Source organism: Eleginops maclovinus, chromosome 6 (genome assembly GCF_036324505.1).
Source record: "Eleginops maclovinus isolate JMC-PN-2008 ecotype Puerto Natales chromosome 6, JC_Emac_rtc_rv5, whole genome shotgun sequence".
NCBI lineage: Eukaryota > Metazoa > Chordata > Actinopteri > Perciformes > Eleginopidae > Eleginops > Eleginops maclovinus.
In genome coordinates, this window is record NC_086354.1 from 10,351,356 (window position 1) to 10,372,439 (window position 21,084).

General features: G+C 39.3%; 1 protein-coding gene across 1 annotated transcript in view; it reads left to right on the forward strand.

Annotated features, from left to right (window-relative positions):
• Positions 1-21,084, forward strand: part of map4l (microtubule associated protein 4 like) — a 78,113-nt gene that overhangs the window by 49,354 nt on the left and 7,675 nt on the right. The window contains exons 7-16 of the mRNA XM_063886250.1: positions 6,622-6,983; positions 8,259-8,444; positions 9,800-9,863; positions 11,410-11,478; positions 12,242-12,483; positions 15,345-15,404; positions 18,272-18,364; positions 19,641-19,722; positions 19,814-19,923; positions 20,241-20,388. Coding sequence (XP_063742320.1) covers positions 6,622-6,983; positions 8,259-8,444; positions 9,800-9,863; positions 11,410-11,478; positions 12,242-12,483; positions 15,345-15,404; positions 18,272-18,364; positions 19,641-19,722; positions 19,814-19,923; positions 20,241-20,388 — 1,416 coding nt within the window. The remainder of the gene's footprint in view (positions 1-6,621; positions 6,984-8,258; positions 8,445-9,799; positions 9,864-11,409; positions 11,479-12,241; positions 12,484-15,344; positions 15,405-18,271; positions 18,365-19,640; positions 19,723-19,813; positions 19,924-20,240; positions 20,389-21,084) is intronic.

Sequence of the window (21,084 nt, forward strand, 5' to 3'; positions counted from 1 at the left end):
AAGCGGTGTCTCTACAGCACACCTAGCCCAAATGTGTTTTTTTTATTTTTTATTGTTCATTACTCAGTGTAGCCAAGCAATGTTAATTGGCTCTGCTAAGCCTCATTACCTGCAACTGTATATCAAGCTTTTAATTTTAGCCACTTGTCTACAACCTTACCTCTTTATATCCCTGCTTTTACTTGTATTTTTCTGAATTAAAGAGTTACGATAACACTGATATGTTACTGCTCCAACAGAGTAGACCATGAGCACTGTTCCATCTTTCATGTTTCTGTGTCTTCATGTGTGAAAGGGGGTGTGCATCATGTGAAAGTCATGATTATATGGCTATGCTTAAGAGTGCTAGAAATCCTTTTTTTTTTTTTTATCCTTGCTGCCGCGTCACCTGAGCACAACCATGGCTACAGCTCATTGCATTTGGCTCAATAGTATATGTTAATCTGTGTCTTATTTTCAGCTATGTATGAAAAGTGGTTTATTTTTAAATATCAAAAGGAGGCTGCCACCCTGCTGTTTGCCACTTTGCTTTAAAGCACATGCACTTTACATGCAACATGCTGTTTTAGTTAGTGGCTCCGAACATTCTTTATGTTCATCCTTTCAGTCTTGATTTTGCCGCTCCTACTGATGCACTATACCATTATCCACCTGTGGATTTCCATTATGCCTCTTTGGGCTCCTCTTTGTCAGAGTTGCATTGATTATCACTACTTTCCCCTTTTACAAGCTTTATATTTCACTTACAAGGAAAGCCTTGCTGCCAAAATAAAATCTATTTATAGTTAGATATCCATTTATGATTTCTACCCAGTGTGTAGTCTTTCAGCCAAAGTGGAGTAGCAACTTAACTGGTTGGTATATTCATTTAAGACGGTGTTGTACATGTCAGCAAGTGTGGTATATTAAAGAAGGTATTTGAGGTTTATCTTGGAGGTCACACATGCCATCTGGAGCACTTTGAATTTGATTGAATGACCCCCTTCTAGGTCAAATGCAAGGAGACTTTCACAAATTAAGGTTAATAGTGATGATAAACTAAAGGGAAAGTGTGTGCAGGGAGCTGGCAGAGGATTATGGAAGGACCAGCCCAGGGATTAGAACATAAAATGATCGCTGTTTGGGATTATTATCGTTGTATATTCTATGGCTTCATACAACAAAGGTAATGAGTATACACTGTATATTTCTCTGCCAATGTGATATACTCATTCATCAAGCGACTGTATGTTCTGTTTTTTATACTGCAGCAGGCACAGAACAGCTAGGACATTGATTAGACATTGACTGGGACTGTAGTCATTCAAATATAGAGCAGCTATTTCTAGCCTTTTGCGTGCGTGTGTGAGCATACCAGCATGTGTGTAGGTGAATAGCTTCCACTGACGTGACTCTTGCAGATTTGAAAGTCACACAACCCCACAGACATGCTGACAGTAGACAGCATGTTGATTTGGCATAAAAAGATAGAAATAGATCAACACTGAATCATAAACACAATACAGCTGTAACGGTGTAGGAAACTTGTGTGGGGAAAAGTGTAAAGTGTGAAACAGGGAACTCAAACAGTGACAAAACAACCAATTCATTAAACAGACAGGCTCAGGTAGCTGCAGTCATGTTGGAATCTGTTAACACTCACTTTCCATTTCAATAAGCTAACTGTTTTGTGACAGTAAATCCAGAGGGAACAATTACCAACTTCGCTTGACTTCAAAACTTTAACTTTCACATTGTAGCTCTTGGTTGAGAAGAAAGACAAACAGGTGTGCACCACCTGCGTGTTATATTCAATTCAAGCTAAGCATGCCATTTCTGATGCTAAATTTGATTTGATGACCAAGTGAAGAATGTTGCCAGTCGTGTTATTTTCAACTAAAACTTAAATCAACATCACTAAAGACCCAAATGTGTTTGCACTATTGTCAAAAACCCAGCAGCAAATACTAAATGAGTACTGAAGAACAATTTGATATGCAACTAACATAGCACTTTGAGGGCAGATACTGTACCTCTGCCAAGGCCAATGGTGCGTCGCATGGTAAATGTTTATGAGCCTTAAGAGTTGATATCTGTTTCGGCGTTGTTCGAACTTGCTAGATCAACAGGATTTCTAAGCTCACAAAGTCAAAGTAAGACCATTTCTGTGTCTGCCCGGTTTTGGAACTGCTCCAAAGTGTAATGTGTTTGTCCTTGACAAATGTTACACCCTTTCACATGATTTCATGAAAATTCAGTGTAAACACACAGAAAAAAATGGAGCCAAAATATAACGTCCTTGTTTGAAGTAATAATACACACATTCCTTTTGTTGCCAGGGCTTAACAGAAGACTAGGCTTGTTTCTCTATGCAGTAGTGATGACACTGAGCATAACTCATGTGTACTGTATGTCAATATAATGTCATGTGGATCATTGATGTCTGTCAGCATGTCTATTGATTGCCCTGTTTGTCACTGTGCTAGCTTGATAGCTATCATGCTAGAGAGCAGGAGCTAAAGCTGTCAATATGCAAACTGGGAGTGTGTGTGTGTGTGTGTGTGTGTGTGTGTGTGTGTGTGTGTGTGTGTGTGTGTGTGTGTGTGTGTGTGTGTGTGTGTGTGTGTGTGTGTGTGTGTGTGTGTGTGTGTGTGTGTGTGTGTGTGTGTGTGTGTGTGTGTGTGTGTGTGTGTGTGTGTGTGTGTGTGTGTGTGTGTGTGTGTGTGTGTGTGTGTAGGCCGCCTGCAGTAAAATATCCTTGCGCCAGCTCCATGTCTGTGTAGGTTAGTCATGCTCTGATTTACATGGCAGTTAACTCTCTCTCTCGCTCTCTATTTGTCTTTCTTCACAAACGCAATAATACACACACACCCACACACACACAGCTGGTGGCCGGCAGCTGTGTATTGTGGCGTGATATTAGATAGATCCTCTGTGTTCACAGCCAGCAGGTCCTGTTGGATGAGTCATATAGCCTGTGTCGCAGGGTGCAGTGATACAGTGATGTAAACTACTGTAGCATGAGCCTAAAGATAGATAAAGTCTATAAGAATAATAAAGCCCCTACTGCTTTCAGCCATTGACTCTTAATTTTCCCTTGTGAGATTGATGTTGTTGTTGAACACTACTGTTCGGTCAGTTTTTTGAATTCCCCAGATGGACAGAAATATACCAATTTACCATCTTTCCATACTCGATATGCAATTCAAATACCTGCTAAGTTAAAGTGTGATTTTGAGATGATCACTGTTTCTATTGATTATGACAATATATGACATCCCTAACCCATTTCCAGAGATTCCAGTCTAGTGAAACCAGATATTGTCAGGGTTAAACACTTGTCAACAGCCCTGCAATGTTACAGATGCCTCAAAGTTATGTGTAGGACATGATAGTTTGGGTAATAATGTCACTGTCCATTGTCTCCACAAAATATATTAGTCTTTTCTAGGGGCTTCCATCCTGTCTGATTGTCTGACTACAGTTGTTTCTTGCCCAAGCAGAGTTTTTTTTACTGCAATCCCAACATCTTGAGAGCACTTTCAAACTTCTTCAGCAGATCTGATGATAAAGACAATGACTTGATTGTGGACTTTGTCTTGCTATATCTCTTTACGACAAAATAATGGTTCTGCTGCATCCATTTTGATCTGTTTTTTTAAAAGGATCTATAATGAGTCCAACGTTATAGAAGATCAATCCTTAATCAGTGGAGCCCTTTAAAGTCTGGATTTGTATGTTGTGGCTGGAAGAATAAAACAGAATTTGCCACACCACACAGAGTAGATAAAGGAAATAATTTAGTTTTCAATGAAAGGGCAGAGAACTACAGTTGTATGAAAGATAAACACATCTTTTCAGTTGCTTTACTGGAAATGAAATGGATAATAATGATGCAAAGTTTCTCTGCCGGATACCAAAATCAGACAGGACCAAAACACTGCGAGGAAATATTTGAATCGACCGCATAGAATTTGGTGTCACTGAGAGGCTTTTTGAAGCAACTGGAGCAAGTGATGAGTTTGCAATAAATCAGCGAGGAATTGCAAAGCAAAAAACTGACTTCATCCCAGCTTGATTGAAGCACAACAAATCAGAGATGCAGCAGGAAAAACTCCAAATGAGAGTGACTCTGAACATACTTTAGCTTTTACAGTTGGCATCATGACCACACATAAGCCGCTCTTTTGAGAATACTCCATGCTCATAATTACAGTCTCATCCTGATTCAGGCTCCGGACTGAGCTAATTTGCAATCACGATTTAAAGTAACATAACAAAATGTATCTTGTTTGATGGTAGTCATCATTCTAAAGGGACACGCTCTATGTATCCTGCTTGATTGCTAGGGAAAACACACTGGCAACAAATTGGCTTCGTTTAAGAGGAGATAGAGCAGTTCTAGCACAGCAAACGTCAGCCCAGGGGGTAATGAGGGAACATTAGGGCAAAGCATAGGCCGGTCCAGTGTCACTTTTATGTAAGCGGTGTCTTGGTGGCAACAAAGAGCCCCTCTCTCTTTCTGTCCCCCATCCCTCTGCCCCGTCGGCTGTCTGTCCTTAACCTCGTCAACCTCCTCGAACTCCTTCTGTCTCCCTCTGCGCACGTTTCCCTATCACACTTCCCCCTAGCTTTCAATTATAATCTCTCTTTCTCTCTCATTCTGTGCTCACACCATGAATCAGCTGTTGGCAACATTGGTTCTGCAACACAGTTGACCTTGTACTTCCTCTAAGGAGATAAGAGGTCCCAGCATGGTGTTTACATAATCCTGGCAAACACATGAAGAATACTGAACCAAGGACATACACTTTTCAACCTTTCAGTTAATTAATAAATGTCAAATATACAATAACTATGTCTAAATACACTTCACTATTTTGTCTTTACTGTAGTTTGTGGCCCAGTCAAACTGCTCTGGTTGGTTACTGGCCGCCAACTGCATGAACTTGTTGCTCTACTCCCGTATAAAAATATCAAAAATGATAGTTAGTTTAAATAATATAATATAAAAATACATCACTATAATGGCATTTTACTATACACATTTTAGGAATACAGTAAATTACACAAAATTGAACTGCACATACTTTTCTCATAAAATTGGGTAAGTGATCATGAGGAGAAGACTGAGCCTTTGGAAACATGTTGTATAATGCACTCTGTGACTCAGGAAGAGCTTTATATCATTGGGGTTATCCTGGATTAGTCTTGACGTGTACAGATTTGTGAAAGAGAGCCTGTGTGTAAACTGAAGATATGAGGATTGTAAGACTGCGACATGAAAAAAGGGTCTTAAGTAAGATGCCACTGAGATGCATTCAGGTTAAAATCAGCATCTGGATCCATGCTAAGGACTGAAAGTCCAGAAATCAGCAAAACCCAGTTTGTCCATTGTTATCTCTCTCCACCAACATTTAGGTAATTAAATCCTTTGAATTTCCCTTTTTAAGGATTTAGAAATAGGTGTGTCATCTTTATGTGTCAGAGAAAAAGTGTGACAACTGAGAAACTACCACATAAACGATAAAAAGAGTACAGTGGCAATGACAATGCTTTGCAGTTTTCCTACTTTGTGTATAATTGTATTTGTTGATGTGAAAAACATCAAAGAAATTGTAAGGACTGCTGCTTCTGTGTTCACTGAAAATGACCACTGTCTTCCCAAACCACAAAGTGTTTGTGCCCAAAACCAACAATTACTAGCTAAATATTACTGTTGCAGATTAGAAGTCAAACGCATCATTAATCCAAAAGTGTTCCTCAAGTAATTTTTGTCATAGCACTTTGGAACTCCTAAAAAGAAAGATATGTATATTAACAGAAATAGCAAACCTGATGAAGCTAACTAAAATATTTCTGCATCCATCTGCCTTTTTCTCATTATACAACAGCCTCTTGTCCATCCAAAAATCATGATGTTAACAAGTTGTACTTTTAAACGTCTGTAGAATTGTGTTTATACAGTCAAACATGTTGTTGCATAGTGATTGCAAAGTGATCTAGTGTTGTAGTACTCAAGACCACTTTTACGTGGTCTTGGTCTTGGTCTCGGCCTCGACACTCTTTGGTCTCGGTCTTGGAATCGGTCTCGGACTCGGACATAACGGTATCGGTCTCGGACATAACGGTCTCAAAGGGATTTTTACATCCTGTCCAGAGCGGGTTTATAAATTAATGAAAAAGTCCGGTTTTCACTGTTTTACATGGGACCATTAAGCGTGTACTTAAGTTGACTGGCGCTTTGCACAGAATTCTACGGTACTTTGTTGTATGATGTAATTCCCGAGAGGCTACATTGTGGGCTGCTCTGTGACGCACACACACAGAGGGAGCAGAGCAGACAGCTGAGCAGCATTGAACCGAAGCGAAAGTGCAGCTTCACAGATGAATCGCAAAAAAATGGAGCTAGCACCCCCCGTCCCCCGTCTGTCTGTCTTGGCCTGGTCTCGGTCTCGGTCTCGGTCTGTCTTGGCCTTGGTCTCGATACTCCCCGTTCTTGGTAGTGTCTTGGTCTCGGTTAAGGCGGTCTCGACTACATCACTATTGACATCTCTTGAGACATTTATTGAAATCAAATGATGTTTTCTTTTATCGAAATTAATTAATGTGATGCTGACAATGACATTTTCTCTCTCACAGTGAAACCTGACAACAAGGACAAACAGGAGAAGACAGACATGATGTCAAGCAAGGCAGTCAAGTTGGACACCTTTGACAAGAAAGAGAAAGAAGAGCAGCAGAAGAAGGACACGGTCCCAGAAAAGAACCAAAAGTCTGAGAAGATCCTCAAGGAAGATGATAAGATCGAGAAGATGAACGCTGAGAAAAACAAGGAAAAGGCGGAGAAGGGGGACAAGCCGGAGAAGACCAACAAGGATGAAAAGAAGGAAGATGAGAAAAAGCCGGCTGAGAAGAAAGATGATAAGGGAGCTAAAGGGACAGCCAAGTCTCCAACAGGCCCCGGCAGCAAGACCCTGCCAAGCCCTGACAGCAAGAACAAGGTGGGTCACACACACACAGCTGTTGTCCACACACATTTCCTGCATACAGATTCACACACTTGAAAGGGGGAGAGGGTGCAGTTGTTACAGAAACAGCCCTGTCACCCAAAGGTCACAGCATTGACCTCTGCCACAGCCGGTGTGTCTCACAACAGCATGTGAAAGTGTCCTTGATAAAGACACACTATTACCTGCCTGTGCGCACACACACACACACACACACACACACCAGGGCTCAGGCTGATAGAAGAAATTACCCAGACATCTTCCACTTCAATCAGTGCACTGTTTGCACCTGAGGCCACTGTCATAGCTTAGTAGATGTGTTGCACCATCCATCTTTTAAGGGCTGCAAATATTTATTATTTTCACCATTGAACCATCTGCAGATTATATTTTCAGAAAGAAACATTACAAAACAGCAAACATTGTTTCTTTGAGCCAAATGTTATATCATTGGAATGCCTGTTTTGTTAAGACCATCAACAAAAATAGCTGGAATGTTGAATGTGGTTAGTTTTCTATTGATTGAGTTTTTAATTCATTGAGTCGCTTTCACTCAGTCAGAAAATAAACTACATAAGACGCATGATAGAAAGATATGAGACTGGAGTAGGATGGCACAAATATGTAAGCTTGGGAGAGACTTGTCAATATCGCTACATTAAAAAGCATGATGTAGAATCCTTAAAACAACATTCACGAGGGAGTAAGGGCTGTTGTGACTCACTCGAGCTAGCATTTACCCAGCTGGTTAGCATGTAGGAAATTAGCATGCCAGCTACAGTACTTCACCATCTAGCCCTATGAGTTGTCATTACTCACCAAGTTTCAAAACAGCACCTGTTTAGTGAAGGTACATTTAGTGTAGAACTCTCTGTGCTTTGAGTATGTGTAAGAAGTGCTAAATGTACATCATTTAGATTATCTGGGTGTGGATTGAGTGTTTGCTGAGTATCCTATATCTGAGACCTCAGTTTGGTATCATATGCTGCTCTTTGACTGTTGTTCATTTCATCAGATTTAAGGCTTCTAATTTTATAATTTACCACTCATTAACCCTTTAAAATAGGCTGTCAATTGCTTATTTTAGATTTTATTTTATGATTGTCATATGGTTGCTGGCTGTCTGCCATACCATGCTGTCATTGCAATCGGAGATTACATCTCTGCTTTTTTTTCTCTACCTCTATCTGTCCTCCTGTTTCTTTCTTTTCCACCCTCCTATGATTTTTTTTACTGTATTGTGGCTTCTTGTAATTCCATTATCATTAGTCTGACGTGGGTTCAACTAAACCAAACTCAGCCAAATCCCGCCCATCCACCCTCACCACCAATGGTGAGGCCGCCGGGGCCAAACGCCCCTCCCCAACCTCAGCCAATAAAAAAAGCCCTGTACCCAAGGCAACCACACCCACTGCTGCGAAGCGGCCACCAACTGGCTCCGCCAAGGCTGCTAAGGTGAGTAAAATCCCCATTGGTAGATTTTGTCTTTAAATGAAGAGTGGCCTTTTTCAGCTCTCTGTACTTATGTTTCTTTTGATGTTTTGAAGTGTAAACAATATTCAAAGTCAGATTTAGCTCAATATTAATTCCCCCTAAGTGTTGTCATTTATTTTTATTCATTCAATCAACAATTTCCCAGCATGCATTATTCTGGTTTGAAGAGAAGTACAGGACATACTGAAGAATGTGTTTTTATTTACATCTTAGTCCCCCAAAAAATATTTTACTTTCAATTATGTTTTTGTTTTATCAAAATAAGTTCCATTCAAGCTGGAGAGTTTACATCAGCCCTGGAGAAGAACAGGAAGTCAAAGAAAAAATGGCATCCTGTTAGATTATCCAAGATTTAATCAAATGTTAGGATACCAATCTGTTCAGCTTTTACTCATTAATAATTGTTGACTTAATGATGTTGTTCTGTTTGACATGGTAGCCTATTAAACTGTTATCTTTGCTCATCATACCCTTCATATTTCTCAATTATTTAATTTGTTAATTAAGATGGACTAGAATTGTCATATAAGACAGCCATCATATACGTTTGCCGCAGTACATACATTAGCCTGATTGCTGTTCCTAACAAACTTAGTCTAGTCGTGTCACATGATACTTTCAGAATTAAAGCATTTAATATTATTACTGTATACCTAAACAGTGTGTGCATCTGTGCGGAATGTCAATAATATAAGCTGAATGTATTCAGACTCTCTGATTAATCACTATCGTCAACACATCATATGTAAAATTAAAAATCCTCATATTGCAAAATTACACTAATTTGGCTGCTAGAAGCCTTGAGTTTGCTATTTTGACTACGCCATCTTGGTTTTTGGCTGCCACTGTCTTGGTATTTTGAAGTGACCATGATGATGCTACTAAGTACCTGTATAACCAAACAGTGAAAAATAGATTTGTAAGCAAATTACATTTCATGATTTGAATCAACACTGTGAAACAAAAAAACAGGGACAACACTGAAACCAGACAACACTGTTATAGTGATCAGTCAGTGACCTGTTAGCCCTGCCATAGCCTGTCATTTCTTATACTTCAAATAGAACATCATGCTTTTTTGAAACAGACCTAAAACTAGAGATTAATTCAATCAACACATTTTCACCATGCTTAATGAGGTAAAAAAATCCAGTTAGAGAAAGTGTAATTTTCTCATAGACTTCTATACAGTCTGACTTCACTTGGCAAAGACCAGTGTGAGGTATTTCCTCATAGGCTTCACTCGTTGAAAACCCGTACTTCCAAACCCCAAAACGCTCACAGCTCATCTGTCTCGTTTGTTTTGTGATTTCCAGACTCCAGAAAATGAAAAACGGACACCTGTGCCAAAGGCCACGCCCACACCCCGTGCGGCTGCCAGTAAGAACGGCTCCCCTGCTGGTAAGTGCACACACACTCACAGCAGTTACATGATTTATTGTATATCTCCAGTGTTTGCCTGCCCTCTGTATCTGATTGTTTGATACAACAGTGTTATAGCAGGCAGTATCTCCTCTCTGCTTTGGCAAGTTCATGGTGTTAAAAGTACAAATATGACCTCTACAACATGACCTGATCTCTCTACAGTAGCTAGAAAGTGACTCACAATGTAAACTGGCTGCACTCCAGGCAACAGGCGAACTGAATTGCTACCATATGTTAAACTGTATCACATTCAAAAGCTGGCTTTTGAAGACACCCTGCTGGTATTTTTATCCTCGCATCACAAACAGCATCTCACCTCTCTGAGAAAGCTATGACTCAGTTAGAGATCTGTGAGTCCAACAGGCTTTCTGCCTTTTGTGCGCTTCAGCTCAGCACCCTCAGAGAATATCATTCATTCAGCCGATTCACAGTGATGTAGTTACTGTATGTACTGCAAGGTGCTTATTTCATTTTAGTCGCATGAGTGAGCTCCATTAATTTTGTTGCTCTTGCCCTGATGACAGCAGTTTAGAGTCATTTTGCAATGCTTCTTCAACGTTTTGGCAGCATTACATTACAGCACAACTTCATCAACATGATGGACATACTGTAACACCTTTAGAAACTGTGAAATGACTCAGTTCTGCTCAGCTTGCGAGCAACAAAATCTCCAAGTCACCCAAACGTCCTTGTTTAGTTGATCAATCAAGAACATTGTATGCGAGCAGCCAACCGCAGAATTTTGTTGGAAATGAAATTTTGACTGGCAAGTCTTTGGATTGTCAGTCATCGACAGCATATCACACGCTTCTTACCCTTCTGATGGGGTTTTGGCAATAGAAAAATAGACCACTTTGAGCTTTTCATAGCTCTCAAGTTTTCTAAAGCATTTATTTGAAAAATCGAATCAGAGTGTCTGGGGACTTGTTGCAAGCAGTAATAATATTTGTTTCCTTTTAAAATTGTTATGGCTAATGTGTTAAATATTTGGCTCTTTCGCTGCTTACTCTGTTCCTTCATCAGTTAATCTGTAGCTTTGTCTGTTTGCTGATAAGTGCTAGGCAGGCCAGGTACACTCAGCAAGTTTTTTATGCAGCTTAGAGCTGCAACCTTGATGTGAGCGCTTAAAATAAACCGTAAATGTGGGATAAACCAAATTAAGGGCTAAAAGACCTCAAAAGCATAAAAAACATCATTTATTGGTAAAAGAATAAAAAAAGTGATCATTGGAGGTTTAATGTGTTCAGTAAAACTGCTACTGAAGTCTACAAAAGCTATTCCAGAGCTGCTTGTGCTATAGATTGAATTGAGAAACTGCTGTATATTTGTCCATAAATGTGGAACAATAGTATTTTACCACTGTATTTCAGACCAAATGGTCACCCCAGCTATTTGTCCAAACACCACCAGTGTAGCTACGTCACTTTGAATCCTGATTTATAGGCAAACAAGCTACAGTGAGATTTGAGGTATTGAGGCTAACAGTGTTTCCTGCTCACAGCGAACAAGACTGACAAGACTGACAAGACTGAGAACAAGACCGGAGAGGCCAAGAAACCCAAGACTACAGGTAACAAGCTAAGAGAAAAAAGAAAAGAATATTTAATGCAATATAGTTGTAATAGTATTTTAAATGCCACTGGAATAAAAATAAGGTTGTTGGATAAATGTTTTGAGGTTGGACTGTAAAGCTCATTGATTGGCTGCGATGTTAAAAAGGTAAAGAAGAGAAAAATGCAGCGTCACTTACCTTGTGCAACACACAAAGTTTATACCAGATCTTTAAACAGAAGACAATTTAGGACACCTGATCATTGAACTGCAGACAGCAGTGACAGCCAGATTCTGAATTGCTCAGACGATTAATTAGCCGTTGTGACCCCCCTCAATCTGCACATCAAATGAGAAATGATCTGACAGAAATTTGGCTTGATTCTTAAATTACCCAGATGCAACCAATTTGGAGTTTAATGGAGCCTTATCTCTAAACGTCTGCCCTGCTTCACTGAACAATGTGGCATTGTACTGCCCTATTATAGGAAGTTACCACATCATTGGTGATTCATGTGTTATTTTACATTATTGCATGATTGTTTAAAGTAATATCAGTGCCTCAGTTACAAAGACCACAAGCTACTGTTTTTTCATCTTTCCTAGACATAGTTTATTTCCTTTTTTATGGCTGGTGAAAAATCATGGTTCTTCATTAAATCTCTGTGAAATAGTATGTACACATTTCATTGATGTTAATACTAACTTCACATGGAAATTCTTTAAACTTTTCAGCCTTGAATTCAATTTCAAAATATTTGTGTTTCTGTCTTGTGCTATAGCCCGTCCTCGCCCGGCCTCCACCACTACTCCCGCTGCATCCACCAATGGTGAAGCCAGTCACCGCCGTCGCGTCCTCACCAAACCCCCGGTGCCCAAGCAGACCCCAATGGAGAAGAAGCCACCGGTGCCCCGTGCTCCTCGAACCCCCCGCCCCATCAACGCTCCGACACCTGACCTGAAGAACATCCGCTCCAAGATCGGATCCATCGACAACATCAAGTACCAGCCCGGAGGAGGAAAGGTAGGACACTACGACTAATGTTTTTGAATAATTCAGGACATTGATATACCTGTCAAGATTCTTGAAATGCTTCGCAATTATTTCCTTATATAATCAAATGACTTGGCACTGGTTTGTTTGTAAAAAGCCAAAATGAACAAAACGTAATGAAAGCATGATTGGCTACAGCATAAACACATAAATTAATGATCGGAAAAAGGGTTAGAGCTGTGTCACAAACACATCTGAGCAGGCCTTCTAAGAATTACCTGCGTTGTCTTGAAACTTGAATGAATGATTAGAATGATTTGTTTTTATTGCCGCATGGCTTTTCCTTTCCTTATTAAAATCAAATCATAACAGAGAAAACAAGGTGAAGGGGTTATTGTATAGCAGTGTTGTGCAGCAGAGAGCAGCATGCATGCAAAGCATTTAATCAGTTAAGTCATTTTCCTTCTATCACATGTTCTTTCATCTATTTTTGACACAGTAAATGCAAACATAAAAAGGAAATACATATAAGAATGGGCACTGTATTTAACTAATCCTTCACACTTTGCACCATAATTTCACAAAAGCCTCATTTGTAACGTTTGCACTAAAATAAGAGGCTGATATTTTTTTCAGAGGAACTTCTTGTTGGTGCTTCATTGAAATGTTGAACGGACACTGGAGAATACAAAGCACTATTTTGTTTCAGGCAAATCTGTGAGAATAAAATTACTTTTAATTCTGGAGAAATTAATTGTTAGTGTTGATGCAGGGCTAATGTGCTTTTTAGATTTCACAAAGCTTTGGGTATGTCCTTACTGGATATACTCGTAAAGATCTTACAGCGACTAAAACCAACTGAGATCCCTGCATGCTTTACAGTCTACTGAATACACTGGATCCAGTCCGATGCAACTCTCTCATTATCACCTCTGTGCTGGTTGATCTTCCTCTAACATGTTGCCACTTCTTTAATCTTTGTCTTGTTTTTTTTTTGTCTTTTCTTGCCATATATTTCCTGGTGTTTGTACGTCTCCATCTCCAAGATATTCAGAGTTAATCAATCTTTCTTCTTTAATGTGTACATGATAACATTTCTTAAGAGACAGAGGTAAAATATAGCTTTTTTGAGCTGTTTCATATTCATTTATATTCCTTTTCCCATCTCCCGCAAGCTTTAGCAGTACATATAGCAGTAGACAGACTTTGCAACCGTCTATGCAAAGATGCCACCCACCATTCCCTATTTATCCAGGAAACAGCATGCATGCTCCTTTTTTAGCAACACCCTGTTTTACATTCACAGTGATGCCTCAACCTGTATCATTTAGCCATGATCACATGGTCGAATTAAAGTTAGATCAGTGAAGAGAAGGAGATGCTGCCTCTCCAAATGGCTCTGCGCAATTGGCTCACCTCATTTTTTCCTGCACGCATCAGGAGCAGTTGACAGGGAAATGTTTCACAGTCTGTGTTGTCACCGTTGAACTGTTATCTTCGGGCACCATTCACTCTTTCAGGCCGATGTTTTTGTCCCAATCTGTCAGACTGAAACCACTTTACACACAGACACATCTCCTCCCTGCATCACAGTAAGGGACACTAAACCTCCACTGATATTAAAATGGGTCTGTCTAATATGTATTCTAAAATTTCCCATTCAACAGTTTTATCAGCATTTCCATCATCAGTATTTTTTGAATGGCTTGTGTTGTTTGTAGCAGTAATGTTACATGTAATGTATGTATTGCCCATTGTGTAATTATTGTTTTCTGTGCTGACATTTGATCAACCCTGGTCATTAACTGACATTTACATTTCTATGTTTCAGCAATCCATCTGATACAGTACATCTGATTGGCAGACATAGTACACATATTTGTTTTATTATCTGATCAGGATGATTTTTTTGTTATTTAATATGGAAATTAGAGTCAACTTGGTCGAAAGCATATTATATCTCTTAAACGTAATTGCCTGTGTTTGCATTTTGGATTGATTTCACTCTCTTTTGGGCAGCCCATTATTAATTATAACAGTTAATTGGTGCTACAGCTGGATTAAAGAGCTTAAGAGTGAGCTTCCCAAAGTGAATATCCCATTCATATTTCAAAGTAAAGATGTTGGTTATGAGCCAAAGTGTCATAACCATTCAATGTAGACTTATTTGATGGTATAAACTTTTGTAAAGGCTCAGTTTGTTTAATCTAAACCTCAGTCTTACCGACGTGCGATAGAAAAATAAACACACCCCACAATAGTGAGCTTCAGAAAGGTCTCGCAGAGCTTGTTGTTACCATAGACATTTTTTACCACACCCATGAACAGCTACTGAGCGCTCCATGGCGTCCACACTGACTGCTCTCTGGTTCGCTCCCAGATTTAAAACCCAACCATCATGGCAGCTTGTTTGGAATTTTGTTGTATTATGAAAATGGGATGGATAGTTCCTTCAGTCCTAAAATGGTTATGAATACAGCATTGTATTTTTGCTTTTCTTTCTGTTTATCTTTGTCTTTCCCTGAATCAAATAATTAGTTGTTAGCGATTCATCTCATATTTGATTGGCTTGGTTCCAAACTCTTGATGTACCAATTTTCCGAGACTTCTACTGAATAAATGAGTGGGAAATTCACACTTTGAACTGGAGCCAATCAAAACAGAGGCAGTCACTGTTAAGCTGCATAACTTTGGTACAGACTGCTACTTTCGAACCAAGCTGCAATTTTTAATACAGTCTGATGCTTCCCTCTTGATTGGCTGTAATGACCGATTAACTCATATGATTGGTCCAGCTGCTAACCCACCATGACCCCTTCATCTTTCCTGTTGTGTTGCGACTTGTGTTGTATTGGAGATTTTACTAACCAATGGGGTGGTTGTCTCCCCAGGGCTCTTCTACCCCGAACAACAAGGCATCAGACCCCTCCAACACTGCCCCCAAGGCCAAAGTGAGTCCCTACCATCGACACCGTCACACACCTCACACACAAATACATCGTCCCATCTTATCTTTGTATTCACCACATACACCACCCATTCTACATCCACCTTGCTGTTTATACCTCTTAACACCTCATGAAGAACTTAGTTAATATCAGTCCACCCTCATAATGAATATTATTATCAAACAACAGTATTTTTAAAAGCAGACTGCATCACTTCTTATATAATATGACAAATATTTTTACACAAGTAGTCATAGCGATTATTGGCATTTCAATTCAACTACATTCCCCAAGATTACCGAGAGTAAGTCACTTTAGTTGCATCATAGACAGCTATTTAGAAGAGATACACTGTTTATTATATATATATATATATATTATTGGTCTTGCATTACTAAAATCAAAGTTTGACATTTTCAATATCAGGAAAAGTCTTATTAAAGTTGATGTGCATGTAGAAGCATACCAGAAAGATAGAAACACTCTTTTGCCATATGTTGCCTGTGCAACCTGATCTAACAAAAATAGTGAGATCAGGTTGCAACCTGTCTTGACATATTTTCAAGGTAATGAATGGATGCCATCTTAGAGTCTGGTATTTAGATCATAACATATTAATATAAATAAGCAAGAAATCATAAGCATGTCCTGTAGCAAGTTAGTTGTGTTGACTATACATGTTTTAAATATGTTACATGTTGGGTAAGAGTTACTGAAATGGGTCAGTAATGTCAGCTAAATAGCTAATTAGCTAGCTGCTAGCTACTTGAACTACACTCAGTTAACATGAACCATATGTTGGTGTCTTTTATTCATTTGTAAAAGTAAGAAACTATTGCAAGGTGCTTCTTTGTTACTCAGAAAACTCTTATTATACTATTTCGGAAACAATTAATGTGAAAATAACACATAACAACAAATAACACTTAAGCAGCTGTTTCATGGGGCACCGCTAAGTGTTTCTGGTAGCTTCTATTAGCTTGCTGCTTGCACTGCAAAATGTGGGAACCACAGAAAAAGCCTACTCACCGTGACTATTGCTGTAATTAGGACACCATGGGACAAATATATTTCCGTCCCAAAAATGTTTTTGCTTCTATCATCTCAAACTTTGGTGGGTTTTCCTCTTGTATTAGTAATGTGCCTTGTTTCTTCCAATACCATCAATATTTAACACCCTAATATATCTCAAGGGCACACCAGTGTGTAATATTTTACAAGACGTTACTACTTGTACAAAATAAAATGGAGGAATAGGCATCTATGATAGATCTTTATTTAGCCCAAGGGACATTTCTGTACAGCAGTTGCTTTACAACAAGGAAAGATAATATTTATATAAAACATTAATATCAAAGCATTAAGGTGCAAATGCAATAAATATAACCATTACTGGTTGTGTTTACTTCTCACTGCACCCACCATACGAGACATTGCTAGACTCACAAACTCAGACAAAAAAACGCTTCCTGAAAATGATTGTAATATCCATGTATTTAGTCTTGTATCACTTCCGTCGCCTTACCCTGCTTACACTTCACTATTTAATACGAGGACACATTTTCAGCATCATGCAGTGTCCTTTTTTGTCAACATCCCTGCCATTAATTGAGGAGACATGATTAAGCATAGCCTAGCAGCTACTCCAGGTGTAGGGAAATAGAAGGAGGAGGAAAACTTCTGCTCTGTGTTCGTACGTGCATGTGTGTGCGTGCTAACTGCTCAGTGAGTCATCCTTTGCTGGTGCCACCTGCGTCATCATGCCGCTCTCATCCGAATAAGACTTAAGGCAGAGACAGAGAGAATGGAGCAAGGCGTCTGAAGTCTGCTGCAGCACTTCTTTACAAAACAACCACAAGGCAATGAAACTGATATGACAATATTCCCGATGGAGAGTGTGTGTGTGTTGCGGGTCCCTTGGATACCAGAAAACAAACAACTTCTGGATCGAAGCAATACATTGAATTTCTAAGAAAAGGTGCAGGAATACAGCCATTAGGGGATTAGAGGAAAATATTAAATGCATCCACATGCTGTATGCTGGCTTTTCTTTGTGCATTATTTTGTGTGGCAACCAGCATCATCTCTGTGAGATTAATGAATACTCGTAAATGGAGCTTTTTTTTCCCAATGTTCCTGAAAATGGTTAAAACTTTTTTATTGGTGATGAAACCTTAAACAATCTTATTTTTAGACTCCAATCCGGCAGTATTGGATTTAAGATACCCTCAAAACCCCTAGAATTTTCCAAATCTTGTGGACTTTCTTTCATTATTTAGTTTTAACCATATAGGTTTTATGTGTAGTGTTTCACTAACCATCTTCCACTGTATCAGTCGCTTGCAGTTGCTTCTCTGCTTAGAACAAGCATGCGTTAACACCAAACCACTGACTGTCCTGTGTAATACTCTGTTGCATGTGCTCTGTCCACCCTTCCAGTGTTTGTTCTGTGCTTGATCAGTTTTGGTTAAGGCCGTTTATGGAAGCGCTCTAATGTTATTCAGTCAGTATCCTTACCTTTTGATACTCAAGCATTGAATTTTGTAAGAATTCACAAACATTTAGTTTCAGAGTCTTGACAGTTAGCTGCACCATTTTCAAACTTCAATAATTTAGTGGCATGACACTTAAAAATGATCCATACAGATAATCCCATATGTAGGAGGAATTATTGGATTTGAATGACAGAACCTCTTCCATACATACAGAGCAAGGCTACTCTGTTTTCTGTTAACTTAAGCTGCCAGCTGATCTGCTCTTCTCTGCCGCTCTTGTCTGTCTGCCTCTGTCATGCTCTTCTTTCTTTCCTTCTTTTCCCTTCTATCTCCTCACTTTCCTGCTTGTCTGTGTGTCTGCCTGCTTGTCTTTAGGTTCAGATAGTGCACAAAAAGCTGGACTTCAGCCATATCACGTCTCGCTGTGGCTCCAAGGACAATATGAAACATGTCCCTGGAGGTGGCAAAGTAAGTACTGCTGGAGCTGACGGGAGACTCTGCATAGGGTGGATGCATATCACATTTTTTGCTATTTTAGCTTCCCAGTCAAATTTCTGATTAATCACCCTTTTGTCCTGGTAACAAAAAGATCTGATCAGAATTTGTTTTGTTATTTTATATGTAAATTGGAGTCACCCTGGCCAAAAGCACATTATATCTCCTAAATCGCCTGTGTTTGCATTTTGGATTGATTTCACTCAAAGTGAACTGGCCTTAAGTCCTACTGCCCACCCTTCCAGATGTTGCTCCCATCTGCTCCAAACACCTGCTGCACTATCATAATCCATCTCTGGGCTGCCCTCACTATCACCACTTTGCTGTCTCAGATCAATTAACAAAATGCAAGAGTATTATGGTATTCTGAAAAAAGGATCGTGTCCAAGAAGTGACTAATCAAATAAAGCTTATAATCAATATTAGTAACTGTTCTGCTTTAATACTCAAGAAAAATGTCATATGACAAACTACACACAAGGCATTCATACAGGTTTCATATAAAATAAGCAAACGCGAACTGATGCAATCCTACAAGGTAAAATTACCACAATAAAAAAGTCTTACGGATCTAACTACATAATGAATATTTAAGTTAGTTCTTAGGAAGTCAAACGTTTGTGTTTGTATTATAAAAACCAGTTAATTAATATTTTAACCTGTCTTGTAAGCCTCTCATAACGGGGCGGTCTAATGTCAATCAGAACCCATCATAGTTGGTTTGCAAATAAAACGTTAACATCACTGAGGGTCAAAGCCGACTGACTGTTTGTCCTCCTCTCTGTCATCAAATATGTAAAAATGATTGTTCCTATCACACACTGTAAGGCAAGTCACTCAGTGCCAGCTGCCATCAGATTAGTGCATGTGATACTGAACACACACTCTCATGATGTGACGCAGTCTAATAGCTGCCTGATCCTGTCCTCCTATTAAAGCCTGTACTCATTTATATGCATAAATGGATCATCAGTTAGCAGCCAAACAAAACAGAAGGCACCTCATAACAATGAAAAAGGTCAAAGAAGAGTGTAAAGCATTGGTAGGTAGTGCTTTGTTGTATCCATTCCCCTTCAATTCGACATGTGTTGTGCACAACCTCACCCTCTCTATATGCGGACCAGGTGCATGATAATGGATGACAGTGATTTTGGATTCTGATCAGAGTGGATTTCTGATTACGGCTGTATTGTGCTGTCCTTGTGAGTTATTGTAAAGAGGCTACGTTATGATCTCTCCTTATCCACAGGTGCAGATCCTGAATAGGAAGGTTGATTTGAGCAAGGTGACTTCCAAATGTGGCTCAAAGGACAACATCAAATATAAGCCAGGTCGGACTTACAGTTGCGCTTTTTTATTTTTTCATTACTGATCTATATTCTATTTTTGCTGGTCTCACACCAACGTTTTGTTTTACTTCAGGTGGAGGGGATGTGAAGATTGAGTCCCATAAGCAAAACATTAAAGCTAAGTCTAAGATCGGATCCATGGACAACATGGGGCCAGGCAATGATCAGACCAACGGGCACAAGGTCAAACTTTCTCAGTTAAAAGACATTTAACTTCTCTGTTCTGCTGAGTCATTGTGCTTTTACTGGCTGACACCACACGATGGTGTGGTAGCATGCGATACAGTAAAACAGGTGTTCATAGTGTGTGTGTGTGTGTGTGTGTGTGTGTGTGTGTGTGTGTGTGTGTGTGTGTGTGTGTGTGTGTGTGTGTGTGTGTGTGTGTGTGTGTGTGTGTGTGTGTGTGTGTGTGTGTGTGTGTGTGTGTGTGTGTGTGTGTGTGTGTGTGTGTGTGTGTGTGTGTGTGTGTGCCCTTGTGCATCTATATTTGGCTGCAGGAGGAGAAGACAACCCCCCCTCCAAATAGCGCTCCGACAACAGGACCAGCAGTTGTTGCTAAGGAGAATGGGGTGAAGGAGCCCACACCGACTCCTTTTGGTGGAGACGGCCTGAGGGAGCATAGCATAGACAAACGCATCACTGAGACAAGTGGGTGTAAACACACTTTAAATAAAAGCATGAAGTTCTTGTCTATAATTGAAGCCTTAGGACTCATTCTAAACTGCACCTCACTTAGTCACTGTTCTATTTTTCAATTGTATATAGGCATTATTAGCCACTCAAAATTCTCAGTAATTCTAAACAATAGGTCTTTGATTTTTGAAAGAAGTAAACAAGAGCATGCTTCTTATTTGTTGCGGACAATGGTAGATTTTATTTGGCTGAAATAACAAGTGCCTTTGGCAGAGCCAGTGTTTGTAGCTAGTGTAAGTTTATGCTTTTTCCAAAATATATTTTTTTAGATGACCGGACAAAGGTCAGCCTCCTCAACAGCTAATGCTCCATGGAGATTAAAAAAGCAGCATTTTTTAAGTATTAAAGTATAGCATTAGAAATAATAAAAAACAAAAATGAAATTGTTATTTTGTTCTAACATAATCTTTTGATATGTTGATACACACACAGAGGTAAGATGTCTACTTAAATAATTTTAATAATTAAAAGAGGAGAAAGAGGCATTGATTTTTGGAATTTAATTTAAAGCACTCTAATGTGGACTTAGCTTGACTGTAAACTAACTATAGGGCATGAAAAAAAAGCATACCTTGTGATTCTCTGTAATGATACAGTTTGCTAATGTGGCTATAACACATACTGTATGTTGTAATACATAGTTAAATCCAT